Source organism: Hemitrygon akajei, chromosome 20 (assembly GCF_048418815.1).
Source record: "Hemitrygon akajei chromosome 20, sHemAka1.3, whole genome shotgun sequence".
Classification (NCBI taxonomy): domain Eukaryota; kingdom Metazoa; phylum Chordata; class Chondrichthyes; order Myliobatiformes; family Dasyatidae; genus Hemitrygon; species Hemitrygon akajei.
The window spans coordinates 33,337,290-33,355,434 of record NC_133143.1 but is presented as its reverse complement, the minus strand read 5'-3'; the positions used below and the strand labels follow the sequence as shown (position 1 = coordinate 33,355,434).

The 18,145-nt window shown below is 42.3% G+C and overlaps 1 protein-coding gene across 2 annotated transcripts in view; it reads right to left on the bottom strand.

The window, feature by feature from the left end:
* Positions 1-18,145, bottom strand: part of capn7 (calpain 7) — a 63,370-nt gene that overhangs the window by 27,606 nt on the left and 17,619 nt on the right. For both annotated transcript variants that reach the window (XM_073024104.1, XM_073024105.1), the window contains exons 7-9: positions 6,461-6,587; positions 2,785-2,870; positions 2,089-2,182 (exon numbers count right to left, since the gene is read on the bottom strand). In XM_073024104.1, coding sequence (XP_072880205.1) covers positions 2,089-2,182; positions 2,785-2,870; positions 6,461-6,587 — 307 coding nt within the window. The remainder of the gene's footprint in view (positions 1-2,088; positions 2,183-2,784; positions 2,871-6,460; positions 6,588-18,145) is intronic.

Sequence of the window (18,145 nt, the reverse complement as noted above, 5' to 3'; positions counted from 1 at the left end):
GTTAAGTTTTGTTTTGAGACGGTGACAAAGATTTTGATGATGGTTATGCAATAGAAACTGTTATATGGATTTTAGCAAAGCATTCGACAGGGTCCCTCATGACAAGCCTGTTCTGAAGATGGGATCCATGGTGAATTAGTAAGTCGGATATAAAATTGTCTTGGCCATCGAAGTCACAGGATTGTGGTGAAAGGGTGTTATTCTGACTGGAGGTTTGCGACCAATGGCATATCACTGGAATCAGTGCTGAGACCTCTGTTGCCTGTTATAAGTGAATAGAAATGTCAAATACCAATAGTTTTAAGTTGATAGGCAGGAAGTTTAAAAACGATTACAGAAAGAGTAGTAGGTACTTAGAATGGGCTGCTGGGGAGGTGGCGGAAACAAAAATGATTGCAACGTTCAAGAGCGTTTAAAACAGCCACTTCAACAGGCAGGGAATGGACTACGTACAGGTGGATATGCAGTTTAGTCTGGCATGAAGGGCCTGTTCTGTGCTGAACTGTTCAATGCTCTCATTTTGGGTCATACAATATTTATAACACAAGGATTCTTTTTATTATGAATCTTGTTCGGTAACTGCCATTTGTTCAATTTGATCACAAAATAAACTTAACATTATATTTTTGGTGAGCTGTAAATTCAGTACACAACTATAAACTTTATTTAGAATTTATCTAGTGTCTTTGACTCCTACAAATTCACTTGTATAAGAATGCCCTCTGTCCAGTGACTTGGATTATAGCTGGAGAATTATTTAGCCACAGAGATAAAGAAAGGTCACAGATACTGACTAATCTGCTGAGGTTTTCTGAAATCTGTGTTTCAGATTTCACACATTCGCAGTTTTCTTTGTGACTTTGATCACAGTTAAAGTACCTGATCTGTGTTGAGTTTGTTGGCTTAGTCAACACCTTAGAACATTTTGGTGTGAGGTGGGAATAGAAATAATGCGATGGACCAGACATACTTTATATTACGTGATGACTCAGCATATAGGAGGGAGACTGAAAATCTGGCTGAGTGGCACCACAACAACCTCTTACCCAATGTCAGCAAGACCAAGGAGCTGATTATTGCCTTCAGGAGGAGGAAAGCAGAGGCCTACAAGCCAGTCTTCATCAGAGGATCAGAGGTGCAGAGTGTCAGCAAATTTAAATTCCTTGGTGTTATCATTTCAGATGACCTATTCTAGGCCCAGCATGTATGTGCAATTACAAATAAAGCAAGGCAGTATCTCTACTTCCTTGAGTTTGCAAATATTTGGCATGACATCTAAAATGTTGACAAACTTCTATAGATGTGTAGTTAAGAGTATATTAACTGGTTGCATCACAGCTTGATAGGGAAACACCAATTCCCTCAAATAGAAAATCCCATAAAAAGTAGTGGATACGCACTAGTCCATCATGGGTAAAGTCCTCCCCATCATTGAACACATCTACATGGTGTGCTGTTGCAGAAAAGCAGCATCCATCATCAGGGACCCCCACCACCCAGGCCATGCTTTCTTCTCGTTGCTGCCATCACGAAGAAGATACCCAAGGAAACTCAGGACTCACACCACCAGGTTCAGGAACAGTTATTACCCCTCCACTGTCAGGTTCTTGAACCAGAGTGCATAACTTCATTCAATGTCATTTGCCCCCATCACTAAAGCATTCCCACAACCTATGAATTCACTTTCAGGGACGCTTCATCTCATGTTCTTGATATTTATTATTATTTTTTTCCTTTTCGTATTTGCAGAGTTTGTTGTCTTTGCCCAGTTGGTGCAGGTTATTATTAATACTATTATGGTTATTATTCTATTATGGATTTACTGAGTATGCCTGGAGAAAATGAATCTCAGGGTTGCATATGGTGAAACATATGGACTTTGATTACAAATTTACTTTGGACTTTGAACTGTTTTACAGGTTATTTGACCTTGAGTCCAGGTTTATGTAAAACATGTTACTTGGATGAAGTTCTTAAGCAAATCAGTTAGAGACTTCTAAATATGAAAAAGTATGGGAAGAAAACTATCAAAAATAGGAGATAAAACAATGACCTTACATTAGTGACTAAACTTATAAACCAACTTACCTTTCTAGCCACGCCATTGATGTGAAGTTTCACCATGTATTTTCCACAAGGATTATACTCTGGCTGTCCTTTCCTGTTCTGAGGATAAATAATGCTGCAGATCAAATGATAACGAGAAAATAAAAATTGTAGTGAATGGGTATGATCATGGTAGCAAATGTTCAACTCCCCATCATCTTTTTCCTTGCCCTTTTTAAACCACTTAAAATACTAGCCCAGAGGAAATAATATTAACAGTTAATAAAGCATCTGCTTTTGCTATTTTGCAGTTACCAGGATTTGATGAGCAAACTGGAGTCATTCCTGCCAACCATCCTTCAATATACCTGTTTATCAAATATCTGTTTATGATTTTCACTACATCCCACAGCTTAAGTTAGGAATTAGGAAAATACCGGACGGCTGGTACAGAGCCATACTATAATTCCATACAGAACCATTTGCTGCTACATTATTGTGCCTCCAACCTTCATATAAATAACTCCCTTAAAAAATTGACCACACATCCCCATAAACATCAAACTGCATTCTGCAATAATATACACTACAATATATACAATTTTAAGCCATTTCAAAATGCAAGGTGCTCAACAATAACAGTAACATCTAAAGTACGATACCCAGTAGCTAAGAGGATTACACAACACATGCCCAATTACCAGAGATCTGTACAAGTTTAAAATGAACATACTAAACCTTGTGATTAATTTTTTATTGTAACGTCTTTCGTATGCAGCACCAATAGCTAGAGAGGCCACAAAGGAGCAGTCCGATACGACAGTCTGGAAAACAGAGTATTTGAAATAACTTTTAGAGTGGTAAGTACCAAAAGAGATGCTGCCGTGCTTGAGCAGAAGTACATTTCACTTACTTCAAGTTAGATGCTTTCCAAACATGTACAGCAGAGGGCAGCCAGTCACTGCTATTATTTGTGGACTTTGGAATTTTTTTATTGAATAACTAGCATTAAAATTATAAACCAGAGGAACAGTCTATCCGCAACAAAACCTTATGCAAAATACAGCAAGTTGAAAATGTAAATTGGTAAATTTTAAAAAGATTTAGCTTTGCTGTACTTAAGTCAATTTGCCCCTCTATCGCCCTGCTTTTGAATTAAATATTGAACAATATTTTGCCCTTGATTCCATATTACTTAACACCTTTATCAGATAAAGATTATCAAACTCTTTTAAAATGTTACAGTTCCATGCAAAAGTATTCTGTCCCCACAACCATCTTGATGATTTACTCTCATTCTCTAAATGTAAAATACATTGAAGTAGGATTTTTGAGCGAATCTACAAAACGTTGTGCATTATATCAAAGTAAAATAAAAAAAACCTACAACAGTCAACAGAATACTAAAAATTAGAAATCAAAATAGTGAGGCTGACAAAAATTATTCATCCCCTTTGTAATTACTACACTACCTTCCCTCAAGTGCAACTGTATCTTATTTTACCAACCCACCTACCGTAGATGTCGGATTATAAGCCGCTACTTTTTTCCCACATTTTGAACAGCTTTGAACACTGCGGCCTTTACTACGGTGCGGCTAATGCATGATTTTTTTTCATGCCGCCAAAAACATTTTGCCTCGTAACAGTAGACCAATAAAATTGATGAGTAGTTCACAGAGGTCCAATGAAATTGTACGATAAATCAAGCGCACTTTCACAATTAAATTATTGTAAATCAGTCATTTGCACTCACCCTCATCAACATGGAAAGCACTCGAAGAAAAGCATTGTGCTGCCTTTATGGCAGTTATTTAGTTTATAATATTTTTGCTTAGTAATTCATTTGTTAGTTAAAGTTAGAAGTGTTTTAACTATATTTGTTTTCTGTACTACATCCCGGGATGCTATGACGTCACACCCGGTTTCGCCGCGTCTTGTGGGAAATACCGGTTTGCGATAAACAGGAAGGCGGGGGGCGAGCGGCGGAGCCAAAACGCTGCTTTTAAGTTAAAGGCGATCAATAACTTTTCCTGGTAGGCTGCAGTATATATATTTTTTACCAGTCGTTAGAAGATATTGGAATGTTGTTCAGTAAAAAAGTATACGCAATGTATATTTAAAAGTAGCCGCGTTATAGGCACGGTTCGAAAAAAAGCATTTGCAATATGTATTTGTTTATGTTACCATATGGATTTAATTAAAAGTTAAAAAATCCTCACGTGTAATATCTTTCTGTGTAAATATCTCATATTACAACGTGGGACACCTGCGGCCGAAAATCCGGTGCGGCCGAAAATCCGGTGCGGCCTAAAATCCGGTGCGGCTTGTACAAGTACAAAATTGATTTTATTTCTAAAATTAGAGCCAGCGGCTTTTAATCAGGTGCGCTCTGTAGTGCGAAATCTACGGGTAGTTTGATGTAGAAAATTGGAGCATCACCTGTTTTCAATTAATTCGTTAAAATAAATACCCACTCTATCTGTAAGGTGCAATATTGTGGTTGGCTTTCAACAGGTCAAACCAAAATGAAGGCGAAACAGCATGCAGGACAAGGCAGAGAAATGATAGTAAAGAAGCACAAGTCCGGGACGGGTACAAGACCATCTCAAAGGCACTGAACGTACCTCGGAGCTCAGTGCAGTCCAGAGTGAAAAAGTGGAAAAATATGAAACTACAGCCACACTGCCAAGGTCAGGCCACACTCCCCTCCCCAAACTTAGTTCCCGGAGAAGAATGGCACTGTTATGATAGGTTACTGTGACGCCAACGGTCTCTCTGAGTGGGCTGCAGAAGCCAGTGGCTGTTACTGGGGATAAAGTTCATGGCTCCCCAGTCTCTAATAAAAATATGGAAGAGTGGCAAGGTAGAAGCCCTGGTTAAAAAATAGCATATCCTTGTCAGTAAAGATTTTGTAAACTGTCATTTAGGAGATACCGTAAGGATGTGGAAGAAGATCTTGCATTCAGATGAGACTGAAGTGGAATATTCTGGTCTCAACACTCAGTGGTTATTACATTTATTCTACCGCACGCCTTGTGGCCCACTGGGCAGCAACTTTGCTGTTTCTTTAGCATTTTGTCTGTTTTTTTTAAGGAGGCCAAGTTGCTAGCTTAACACTCAGCCCAGCACGAATGGAAAGCATGCAAGGACCCGGCCGGATTCAATCCTGGGAGCACTCGCCTCGAAGTCTGGTGCTAATGCCACTACACCACTGGCTGGCTTAACACTGAGAGGTACATGTGGTGTAAATCTAATACTGCACATCAGTCAGATAACAACATCCCTACTGCCAAGTATGGTGGAGGTAGCATCCTGCTATGGGGATGCTTTTAAGCAGCAGGGATCGGAAATCTTGCCAGGATTGATGGGAAGATAAACCGCACAGAGGTCAAACTCAGGTTGGAGGAGCAACACCTCATATACCATCTGGGTAGTCTCCAGCCCCTTGGTATGAACATCGAATTCTCCAACTTCCAGTAATTCCCTCCCCCTCCCTTCCCCCATCCCACTTTCACTCTGCCTCCTCTTCCAGCTGCCTATCACCTCTCTCATGATTCTGCCTTCTTCTACTACCCATAGTGCTTTCCCCTTACATTCCTTCTTCACCCCTCCTGCCTATCCCCTCCCTGCTTCCCCTCCCCCACCCCTTGATCTTTCCTCTGATTGGTTTTTCACTTGGCACCTTCGCCCCTCCCCCCACCTTCTTTATAGGGCCCCTGCCCCCTCCTTCTTCAGTCCTGACGAAGGGTCTCGGCCCAAAACGTTGACTGCTCCTTTCAACGGATGCTGCCCGACTTGCTGAGTTCCTCCAGCTTGTTTGTACGTGTTGATTTCACCACAGCATCTGCGGTGTACTTTGTGTTTAAAATTGGACTTTCAGCAGGGCAACTGAAAGGACACTGCCAGAACAACCATGGAGTTGTTTCAGATGAAGAAAATTAATGTCCTTGTGTGGCCTAGTCAGAGTCCTGGCCTTAACCCAAATGAACATCTCTAGCAAGACCTCAAGTTTGCTGTCCACTGCCACTCCTCAACTAAGCTGGCACAGCTTGAGCAATTTCTCAGGGAGGAATAGGCAAATCTTGCTCCATCACGTTGTGTAAAGCTAAAAGAGACTTACCCAAAAAGTCTACTGGCTGTAATAGCTGTGAGAGCTGGCTCAATTGAGTACCAAGCAAAGGAGAATGGATATTTCTAAATGCTGACGTTTCAGTTTTTGAATTTTTAGTTTTACATACTTCACAATTTTGAATACTTTTACAGGGCACAGTACAATGACTTAGGAGGAGAGAATTTCCTACCTTGCTAGAATTGCTCTATCAGAGCTGTGCCTCATTAATGGCCAATAATGAACTTTAACTTAAACTTTGGCATTAAAATCAAGCAGACAAAGCTGACCTTAAAAGACTGACCTGTTTTATACTGAGACTAGAAACAGTGTAGATCATTGTAGGGTTGCTGCAGAGGTCATCTGGACGGACCCACCTGGAAAACAACGCTTCCTGTTTTGGTGACAACACTAATTTGCCAGCACGGTCCCTGGGGAAAGAAAAGAGGTATTAAAATGGCTAATCTTCCACAGTGGGCTGGATCTTTGGAACAGTTCGATGTAGCGCTTGAGATTCATGACCAAAGGTCCATCCTGAACTCAAGCGAAGATTTTAACCACACTGGAGTAGAATGGAGGCTTAGAAACAAGTAGCATGGGGTTGGAAGATGTAGAGCTCTTGTGGGTAGTGCAAGGGTAAAACGGCCCGGATGGGAGCTATACAAAGGTGTCTGAATAGAAGCCAGAATGTAGGCTACAATTTGGGGGATTTCAATATGCAGGTAGATTGGAAAAATCAAGTTGGTGCAAATTCTCCCAAGAGAGAGAATTTATAGAACGCCTATAAGATAGGTTTTTAGAGCAGATTGTGGTGAGCCCACTAGGGGATCAACTATTCTGGATTGGTTGTTGTGTAATGAACTGGATTTGATTAAGGAGTTTAAGGTAAAGGAACCCCTAGGAGACAGTGATCATAATAGATAGAATTTGCCCTGCAATTTAAGGAAGAAGGTAAAGTCAGATGTACCAGTATTACAGTGGAGTAAGGGGAATTCCAGAGGCACGAGAGAGAAGCTGGCCAAAGTTGATTGGAAGGGGCACCACTCATAAAATGAGGTCTGATCTTTATCTAAATCACAAGGATAGACAAACACAATCTGCCTAAATTAATAACAGACAAGCAATTGTACTTTTACTCATCAATATTGAGTACACCATTTAAACAATCAAAGTCTAGGTTCAAAAAGGTATGTGAACTTCTGGGGTAATGCCTTCCACAAAAGCTATTTGCAGTCAGGTATTCCTATCAGTGAGATGAGATTGGAGGTACAGGCTGTAGAGGTGCCCTGCACTTCCCAAGATAGATCTGTTTATGTGCACCATGGCTTGATCAAAACAACTTTCAGAGGACCTTAGAAGAAGAACTGTAGAGATGAATGAAGAATTTGGAAAAGGTTACAAAAGCATTTCTAAAGGCCTGAATGTTGATCAGTTCACGGTAAGAGAAATTGTCTACAAATGGAGGAAATACAGAACGATGCTACTCTCCCTTGGAGTGGGCTTCCTGAAAAGATTGCACCAAGAACACAACATGCAAATCTGAAGGAAATTGAAAAAAAAACAAGGGTAACAGCAAAAGACCTACAGAAATCTCTAGAACTTTCTAAAGTCTCTGTTCATGTTTCCAATGTAAGAAAAACACTGAACAAGAATGGTGTTCATGGAAGGATACCACTGCTCTCAAAATAAAAACATTGCTGCACATCAAGTTTGCAAAAGACCATCTGGATGTTCCACAATGCTTCTGGGACAATGTTCGGTGGACAGATGAGACAAAAATGAACATTTTGGCAGAAGTACACACTGCTATGTTTAGATTAAAATGGCACTGCAGACCAACACAAAAACTTTATCACAACTATGAAGCATAGTGGAAGGAATATCCTGGTTTGAGGCTGCTTTGCTGCTTCAGGGCCTAGACAGCTTACAATTATTGACGGGACAATGGATTCAAAATTGTATGAAGACATTTTACAGAACATCAGTCACCTAAAGCATAACAGAAGTTGGATGATGCAACAAAACAATGATCTGAAACACAAGAGTAAATCAACAACAGTTTGGATTTAAAAGAAGGACATATGTGTTTTGGAATGGCCAAGTCAGAGTCCAGACTTAACTCAACTGAGATGCTGTGTCATGACCTGAACAGGACTATTTATGCAAGGTAACCCAGAAATATTGATGAAATGAAACAGTTCTGTATGGAGAAATGGTCTGAAATTTCTTCCTGCCATCGTACAAGTCTGATCAGCAGCTATAGGAAATGCTTTGTGGAGGATATTGCTGCTAAAGGAGATTCGACCAGTTATTAAATACAAGGGTTCACATACTTTTTCTATCCTGGACTGTGAATGATTAAACAATGTGTGTTCAATAAAGATATGAAAAGTACAATTGCTTATGTGTTATTAGTTTAGACAGATTGTGTTTGTCTATTATTGTGACTTAGATGAAAATCAGACCACATTTTATGAGTAATTAATGCAGAAAACCAGGTAATTGCAAAGCATATACAAACGTTTTCTTGCAACTGTATATAAAGAGTAAAAAAATGGACATCTGGAAAATGACACTGAAGAGATAGTAATGAGGGACAAGGAAATGACTGACTAACTGAATAAATATTTTGCACCAGTTTTCACTGCGGAAGACACTAGATGTATGTTGGAAGTTTGACAGTGTCAGTGGGCAAAAGTGAGCACATTTGCTATTACTAGGGAGATGATGCTTGGGAAACAAAGGTCTTAAGGTAGTTAAGTCACCTGAACCAGATGGACTACACCCTACAGTTCTGAAAGAGGTAGCTGAAAAAACTGTGGAGGCATTAGTAATGATCTTTCAAGAGTCATTTGATTCTGTAATGGTTCTGGAAAATTGCAAAAGATACTCCATTCTGGAAGAAGGGAGGAAGGCAAAAGAAAATGTATATGAATTTCAGCAAGGCATTTGATAAGGTACCCCATGCGAGGCTTATTGAGAAAGTAAGGAGGCATGGGATCCAAGGAGACATTGCTTTGTGGATCCAGAACTGGCTTGCCCACAGAAAGCAAAGAGTGGTTGTAGACGGGTTATATTCTGCATGGAGATCGGTCACCAGTAGTGACAGATGCCTCAGGGATCTGTTCTGGGAGCCCTACTCTTTGTGATTTTTATAAATGACCTGGATGACAAAGTGGAGGGATAGGTTCATAAATTTGCTGATGACACAAAGGTTGGGGGGGTGTTGTGGATAGTGTGGCGGGCTGTCAGAGATACAGCAGGACATTAATAGGATGCAAACTGGGCTGAGAAGTGGCAGATGGAATTCAACCCAGATAAGTGTGAGGTGGTTCATTTTGGTAGGTCAACTATGATGGCAGAATATAGTATTAATGGTAAGACTCTTGGCAGTGTGGTGGATCAGAGGGTCAGAGTCCATAGGACACTCAAAGCTGCTGAACAGGTTGACTCTGTGGCATATGGTGCATTGGCCTTCATCAATTGTGGGATTGAGTTCAAGAGCTGAGAGGTAATGTTGCAGCTATATAGGACCCTGGTCAGACCCCACTTGGAGTACTGTGCTCAGTTCTGGTCACCTCACTACAGGAAGGATATGGAAACCATAGAAAGGGTGCAGAGGAGATTTACAAGGATGTTGCCTGGATTAGGGAGTGTGCCTTATGAGAAGAAATTGAATGAACACAGCCTTTTCTCCTTGGAGCGACGGAGGATGAAAGGTGACCTGATAGAGCTGTACAAGATGATAAGAGGCATTAATCGTGTGGATAGTCTGAGGCTTTTTCCCAGGGGCTGAAAGAGGGCGCAGTTTTAAGGTGCTTGGAAGTAGGTACAGAAGAGATGTCAGGGCTAAGTTTTTTTATGCAGAGAGTAGAGAGTGCGTGGAATGGGCTGCTGGCGACAGTGGTGGAAGCTGATACAATAGGGCCTTTTAAGAGACTCCTGGATAGGTACGTGGAGCTCAGAAAAATAGGGAGCAATGGGTAACCCTAGGTAATTTCTAAGGTAAGGACATGTTTGGCACAGCTTTCTGGGCTGAAGGGCCTGTATTATGCTGTAGGTTTTCCATGTTTCTAAAGGAAATTACAGGCCTGTCAGCTTGACTTCAGTGGTTGGGAAGATGTTGTAGTCTATTATTAAGGATGTTTCGGGGTACTTGGAGGGACATGGTAAAATAGGCAAAAGTCAGCATGGTTTCATTAAGGGTAAATCTTGTCTGACAGATCTGTTAGAATTCTTTAAAAAAATAACAAGCAGGTTAGACAAAAAAAGAATTGGTGGAATGTTGTGTATTTAGGATTTTTAGAAGGCCTTTGACAAGGTACCATGTATGAGGCTAACAAGAGCCCACGGTATTACAGGAAAGGTACTAGCATGAATAGAGCATTGCCTGATTGGCAGGAGGTAAAGAGTGGGAATATAGAGAGCCTTTTCTGATTGATTGGCTGCCTGAGACTAGTGGTGTCCTGCAGGGGTCAGTGTTGACCACTTCTCTTTATGTTGTATGTCAATGACCTGGTAGCACTCACATCGACAGTGATGAAATGCTTTGAGAGGCTGGTTATGACTAGATTGAACTCCTGCCTCAGCAAAGACCTGGACCCATTGCAATTTCCCTATCACCACAATAGGTCAATGGCAGACACAATCTCCATGGCTTTCCACATGGCTTTAGACCACCTGGACAACACAAACACCTATGTCAGGATGCTGTTCATTGACTATAGCTCAGCATTTAATACAGTCATTCCCACAATCCTGATTGAGAAGTTGCAGAACCTGGGCCTCTGTACCTCCCTCTGCAAATGGATCCTCGACTTCCTAACCAGAAGACCACAGTCTGTGTGGATTGGTGATAACATATCCTCCTTGGTGACGATCAACACTGGTGCACCTCAGGGGTGTGTGCTTAGCCCACTGCTCTACTCTCTGTACACACATGACTGTGTGGATAGGCATAGTTCAAATACCATCTACAAATTTGCTGATGATACAACCATTGTTGGTAGAATCTCAGGTGGTGACGAGAGGCTGTACAGGAGTGAAATATGCCAACTAGTGGAATGGTGCCGCAGCAACAACCTAGCACTCAACGTCAGTAAGACGAAAAAGCTGATCGTGGACTTCAGGAAGAGTAAGATGAAGGATCACATACCAATTCTCATAGAGGGATCAGAATTAGAGAGAGTGAGCAGCTCTGTCAGCTTCTTCCCCTCTGCCATCTGATTGCTAAATGGACACTAAAGCTTTGGACATTACCTCACTTTTTAAAAAAATATACAGAATTTCTGTTTCTGCACATTTTTAAAATTCTATTCAATATACGTAATTGATTTAGTTTATTTATTATTATGTTTCATTTTATTTATTTATTTATTCTCTCTCTCTCTCTCTCTGCTAGGTATGTATTGCATTGAACTGCTGCTGCTAAGTTAACAAATTTCACGTCACATGCCGGTGATAATAAACCTGATTCTGATTCTGAATCTTCAGAGGATCAGAATATAGAAGCAAGGATGTAATGCTGAGGCTTTATATGGGATTAGCGAGGCCTCACTTGGAGTAATGTGAGCACTTTTGGGCCCAATATTTAAGAAAGATGACATTGAACTGGGTTCAGAGGAATTTTGTGAAAATGATTTCAATAATTAAATGTTTATTGTATGAGGAATGATTAATGGCTCTGGCACTCTATATGCTGGAATTTGGTGGGGGGGGGGGAAGTCTCATTAAATGTTGAAAGGCTAGATAGAGTTGTTGCGAAGAGGTTGATTCCTACGGTGGGAGTGCCGAGGACCAGAGGGCACAGCCTCATGATAGAGAGAATAAAAACACAAAATGCTGGCAGAACTCAGCAGGCCAGACAGCATCTATGGGAGGAGGTAGTGACGACGTTTCGGGCCGAAACTCTTCATCAGGAGTGAAGTAACATGGGATGGTCGAGGGGGGATAAGAAGTGGGGGGAGGGATGAAGTAGAGAGCTGGGAAGTGATAGGCTGAAGGGAAATGGGCTAGGGGGAAGGTGGAGAATTATGGGAAATAAAAGAGAAAGAAAGGTAGGGCTGCAGGGAGATAATAATGAGGAGGGAGAAAAGAGAGAGAAAGAGAACCAGACTAAAATTATAGATAGGGATGGGGTAAGGGGGGGGGGGTAGGGGTATCAACGGAGGTCTGTGAGTTGGATGTTCATGCCGGCAGGTAGGAGGCTACCTAGGCGGGAAATAAGGTATTGCTCCATCAACCTGCGTGTGGCCTCATCTTGACGGTAGAGGAGGCCATGGACAGACATGTCGGAGTGGGAGTGGTCTGTGGAACTGAAGTGTGTGGCCACAGGGAGATCCCGCCACTGCTGGAGGACCGAGCGCCGGTGTTCGGCGAAAGTCTCCCAGTCTGTGGCGGGTCTCCCCAATGTATAAATGGCCATATCGGGAGCACCGGATACAGTTTATCACCCCAGTTGACTCGCAGGTGAAGTGGTGCCTCACCTGGAAGGACTGTCTGGGGCCTGGGATGGTGGTGAGGGAAGAAGTGTGGGGGCAGGTGTAGCACTTCTTCCGTTTGCAGGGATAAGTGCCTGGAGGGAGATCGGTGGGGAGGGATGGGGGGGATGAATGGACAAGGGAGTCGCGTAGGGAGCGATCCCTGCGGAAAGCCGAGAGTGGGGGGGAGGGGAAGATGTGTCTGGTGGTGGGATCACATAGGAGGAGGTGGAAGTTACGGAAAGTGGCCTCATCTTGACTCTACTGTCAAGATGAGGCCACACGCAGGTTGATGGAGCAATACCTTATCTCCCGCCTAGGTAGCCTCCTACCTGCCGGCATGAACATTCAACTCACAGACCTCCGTTGATACCCCTGACCCCCCCCTTACCCCATCCCTATCTCTAGTTTTAGTCTGGTTCTCTTTCTCTCTCTTTTTCCTCCCTCACTATAATCTCCCCCCAGCCCTACCTTTCTTTCTCTTTTATTTCCCATAATTCTCCACCTTCCCCCTAGCTCATTTCCCTCCAGCCTATCACTTCCCAGCTCTCTACTTCATCCCTCCCCCCACTTCTTGTCCCCCCTCGACCATCCCATGTTACTTCACTCCTGATGAAGGGTTTCGGCCTGAAACGTCGTCACTACCTCCTCCCATAGATGCTGTCTGGCCTGCTGAGTTCTGCCAGCATTTTGTGTTTTTATTTATTTCCAGCATCTGCAGATTCACTTGTGTTGCTCATGATAGAGAGATGTAGCTTTAGAACAGAAATAAAGAGGAATTTCTTTCACCAAGCGGTGGTGAATCTGTGGAATCCATTGCCAGACGCAGGTGTGAAGGTCAGATATATTTAAGGCGAAGATTGATAGCTTCCTGATTAGTCAGGGCATGAAAGGTTACAGGAAGAAGGCAGGAGAATGGGGTTGAGAATGAAATGGGTCAGCCATGATGAATTGGCAGAGCAGACTTAAAAGGCCAAATGGTCTAATTCTGTTCCCTTGTCTTATGGAATGGATGTAGTGTGAAGCTCTCAGGACTTGTTTCAAATAAAACATAACAAATTAAATAAAGTCGACTTCTCCACAAGTTATAGTCCTTGCATTAATGAAAATAAATTATGCTTTCAACTGAAAATTAACATCAATTAGAAGTACAAACGTTTGTAGGAAAGCTTCATTTATTTGCATTACTTTTCTTTCTTAAAGCAAAATCTCCATTAGCATTAGTGCCATGACAAATCAGACAACTTCTTTTGTAAGTACAAGACATTCTTTAGGACTATTGCAGTAATTCCACTTTACAGAGCTAATTTCAAGACTCACTTAAACACTAGGTACATAATCTAGGCTGACAGCTGGGCACTAAAAAAGCAATGCATTGCCAACAGTCTTTAAGACAAACACTAGCTTTCTACTAGATATAAAATATTGCCTGACGTGATTAAAAAAGAGAGGAACAATTCCTTAGCTAATATTCAAATGTCAGATAGCATGGCGAAAACAAATTTTTCCTTAGTTTATGGTGGTTCTTAGGCTAGTTACATACAAATCAATTTTTATACTTTCTACATAATGAGCTCCTCACGTACAAACAGCTCCCCTCTGAATTGCTTGTGTGTGTCAGACAGCAGCATGAAATTCCATTACAAATGGAAAATACTGAATTACACAATAAATTAGGCAAAGTCTGTAGAAAGAGCAAGAGTTAACACTTCAGGTTGGTAACTTGGAAAAATGTTACCTCTTTTTTGCTTTCCACAATTGCTTCTTTACTTGCCTTGGGTTTCCAGTATTTTATTTTATTTTTTAAATTTCAATTTGCAGTTATCTGCAGTTTTTTAAAAAAAAATCCACTAAGCACAGCACTGATACCCTCACCCCATGAATTGTCGTCGGGCTTTCCGGACTAGTCTTAGATAGGTGCTGCCAGTCAAATCCAGATCCTTTGACCAAATCAAAAATGTAAATACATGCAAGAAGTATTTCATTAGTTTTCTGGAGTTTTAGCACTGTAAAATATGCAATATAAATCTTAGAACATGCATTAGATAACTTATTATCCCTTCTACTGCTATGTGAACACTGCTTATGGCAGGAATCCAAATTAAAATTCTCTCTTCTCCCCTCTCCCATCGGGCAAAAGCCTGAAAAGTGTGTATCACCAGCCTCAAGGACTGCTTTTACAAGTGCTAGAACACCAATACAATAAGATGGACTCCTGATCTCAGAACCTAACTTGTTATGACTGCCTGCACTACATTTGTAGCTTTTACACTTTATTCTGCAATTATCATTTTACCTTGTTCTACCTCAATGCACTGTGTAATGATTTGTATTATACGAACAGTATGCAAGAGAAGTTATCATTGGCAAATGTGACAATTCTAAATCAATTCCAATTCCTGTAAAAGGAAAATGCCCAACAATTCTTGGAAGACAGGGAAAACCTAAATTTCCCATTTGTTTTGTATGACTTGAGGAATAAAAAGCAGATCTATTTCTGAAAAGCAAGCAAATGTCTTTCTCAGCATGCCCAACAAACAACCTGAAATACTTCTGGAAAAGCCAATAGTTACTTATTAAAACAAATAAAACCTGGATACCTGACCTGATTTGCTTGTTTGTTCTTTATGCACTGTGTGGTATGACACAGGCAATCGCGGTCTTTTTTCTACAGGAGTGGTTTGCCCTTGCTTTCCTCTGGGCAGTGTCTTTACAAGATGGGGTGACCACAGCCATTATCAATAATGTTCAGAAGTTGTCTGCCTGGCGTCAGTGGTCACATAAGCAGTACTTGTGATATGCGCCAGCTACTCATACGACCATCCACAACCTGCTCCCATGGCTTCATGTGACCCTGATTGGGGGGCTAAGCAGGTGCTACACCTTGCCCAAGGATGACCTGCAGGCTAGCAGAGGGAAAGAACACCTTATACCTCCTTTGCTAGAGAGACGTCCATATTAATGATCTGGGTTCAATTCTGACCCCCTTTTTTGCATGTTTTCCGTCCAGGGGCTCTGATATCTTCACATATCCCAAGGATATGTGAAGACATGGATGCTTCAAATTTTCCTTAATTTACGTAGTCGGTAGGAAAGTACAGATGAAGTTGAGGGGTAAATGAAAGAGTATGGGTTACAGGGAAGTGAGTGGGCAATGATGTTCATGTGCTTGCTCTGAGAGTTGGAAAAAATTCGATCAGTTGAATGGTCTCTTACGTTATGTAGGAATATGAGACATGTTGCTGTTTCATGTTGAGGGGATGTTGAGGCAAGAAGAATTTAAAAGGAGACAGCTTTATAGAGCGGGTGTGAGAGGAGCAGGCAACCGAGTACAGGGAGACAGAGGAGGAGGGCTTTGGCTCAATGGGGCTTCGGCGATAACGGGTCGGGGCGAGGTAGGTTGCTGGTGTAGAATACAGACGGGACGTATGTGTGTGAGACGGTGTTCTGTGCTCAGTGTCAGATGTGGGAAGTCCCGGAGACTCCCAGCCTCCTGGATGGCCACATCTACGCCAAGTGCGTCGAGCTGCAGCTCCTTAGAGACCATGTTAGGGAACTGGAGAAGCAACTCGATGACCTCCGTCTGGTCAGGGAAAGTGAGGGGGTGATAGGTAGCTATAGGCAGGTAGTCACACCGGGGCCAGGGGAGACAGGTAAGTGGGTAACAATCTGCAGAGGGAAGGGCAGGAGTCAGAGGCTAGAGAGCACCCCTGTGGCTGTACCCCTTGACAATAAGTACTCCTTTTTGAGAATTGTTTGCGGGGGGGGGGGGAATGGCCTACCTGGGGGAAGCAACAGTGGCCATGACTCTGGCAGAGTCTGCCCTGTGGCTCAGTAAGGCACCAGTGAGAGGGGACTCTATAGTTAGGGGGTCAGACAGGTGATTCTGTGGACGCAGGAAAGAAGCACCGATGGTAGTTTCCCTCCCAAGTGCTAGGGCCCGGGATGTTTCTGATCATGCCCACGATACCCTAAAGTGGGAAGGAGAACAGCCAGAAGTTGTGATACATATTGGTACCAACGGCATAGGCAGGAAAAGGGAGGAGGTCCTGAAAGCAGACTACAGGGAGTTAGGAAGGAAGTTGAGAAGCAGGACCTCAAAGGTAGTCATCTTGGGATTATTGCCTGTCCCACGTGATACTGAGCATAGGAATTAGTGCAGTGAAGAATAAATGCATGGCTGAGAGATTGGAGCAGGGGCCAAGGATTCATATTTCTGGATCATTGGGACATCTTTTGGGGCATCCTGTACAAACGGGATGGGTTGCACTTGAATCCGAGGGGGACCAATATCCAGCAGGGAGGTTTGCTAAGGCTACTGGGGAGAGTTTAAATTAGGTTTGCTGGGGGGTGGGTACCAAACTGAAGAGACAGAGGAAGAGGTGGTTGGCTCACAAATAAGAGAAAGCTTGGAGACAGTGCGAGAGAGAGATAGGCAGGTGATAGAGACCGGATTCGCTCAGACCAATGGTTTGAGATGTGTCTATTTTAGTGCTTACGAACAAAGCGGATGAGCTTAGAGTGTGGATCAGTACTTGGAGCTATGAAGTTGTGGCCATTACAGAGACTTGGATGGCTCAGGGGCAGGAATGGTTACTTAAAGAGTGCCAGGCTTTAGATATTTCAGAAAGGACAGGAAGGAAAGCAAAAGAGGTGGGGGCATGGCCCTGTTGATCAGAGATAGTGTCACGGCTGCAGAAAAGGAGGAAGACATGGAGGGATTGTCTACGGAGTCTCTGTGGGTGGAAGTTAGGAACAGGAAGGGGTCAATATCTCTACTGCGTTTTTTTTTATATAGATCACCCAATAGTAACAGGGACATGGAGGAGCAGATAGGAAGACAGATTCTGGAAACGTGTAATAATAACAGGGTTGACATGTTGGGAGATTCTAATTTCCCAAGTATCGATTGGCATGTCCCTAGAGCAAGCAGTTTTGATGGGGTGGAGTTTGTTAGGTGTGTTCATGAAGGTTTCTTGACACAATATATAGATAAGCCTACAAGAGGAGAGGCTGTACTTGATGTGGTATTGGGAAATTAACCTGGTCAGGTGACAGATCTCTCAGTGGGAGAGCATTTTAGAGATAGTGATCACAATTCTATCTCCTTTACCACAGCATTGGAGAGGGATAGAAACAGGCAAGTTAGGAAAGCGTTTAATTGGAGTAAGGGGAAATACAAGACTATTAGGAAGGAACTTGGAAGTATAAATTGAGAACAGATGTTCTCAGGGAAATGTACAGAAGAAATGTGGCAAATGTTCAGGGGATATTTGTGTGAAGTTCTGCATAGGTACGTTCCAATGAGACAGGGAAAGGATGGTGGGGTAGAAGAACCGTGGTGTACTAAGGCTGTTGTAAATCTAGTCAAGAAGAAAAGAGCTTACGAAAAGTTCCAAAAACTAGGTAATGATAGAGATCTAGATCTAGATTTCCTTAATCCTGTCCACCTCCTCATGGCGTCTTCTGGCTCTCCAAATTTCTTTCTTAAGCTCCTTCCTTTTAGCCTT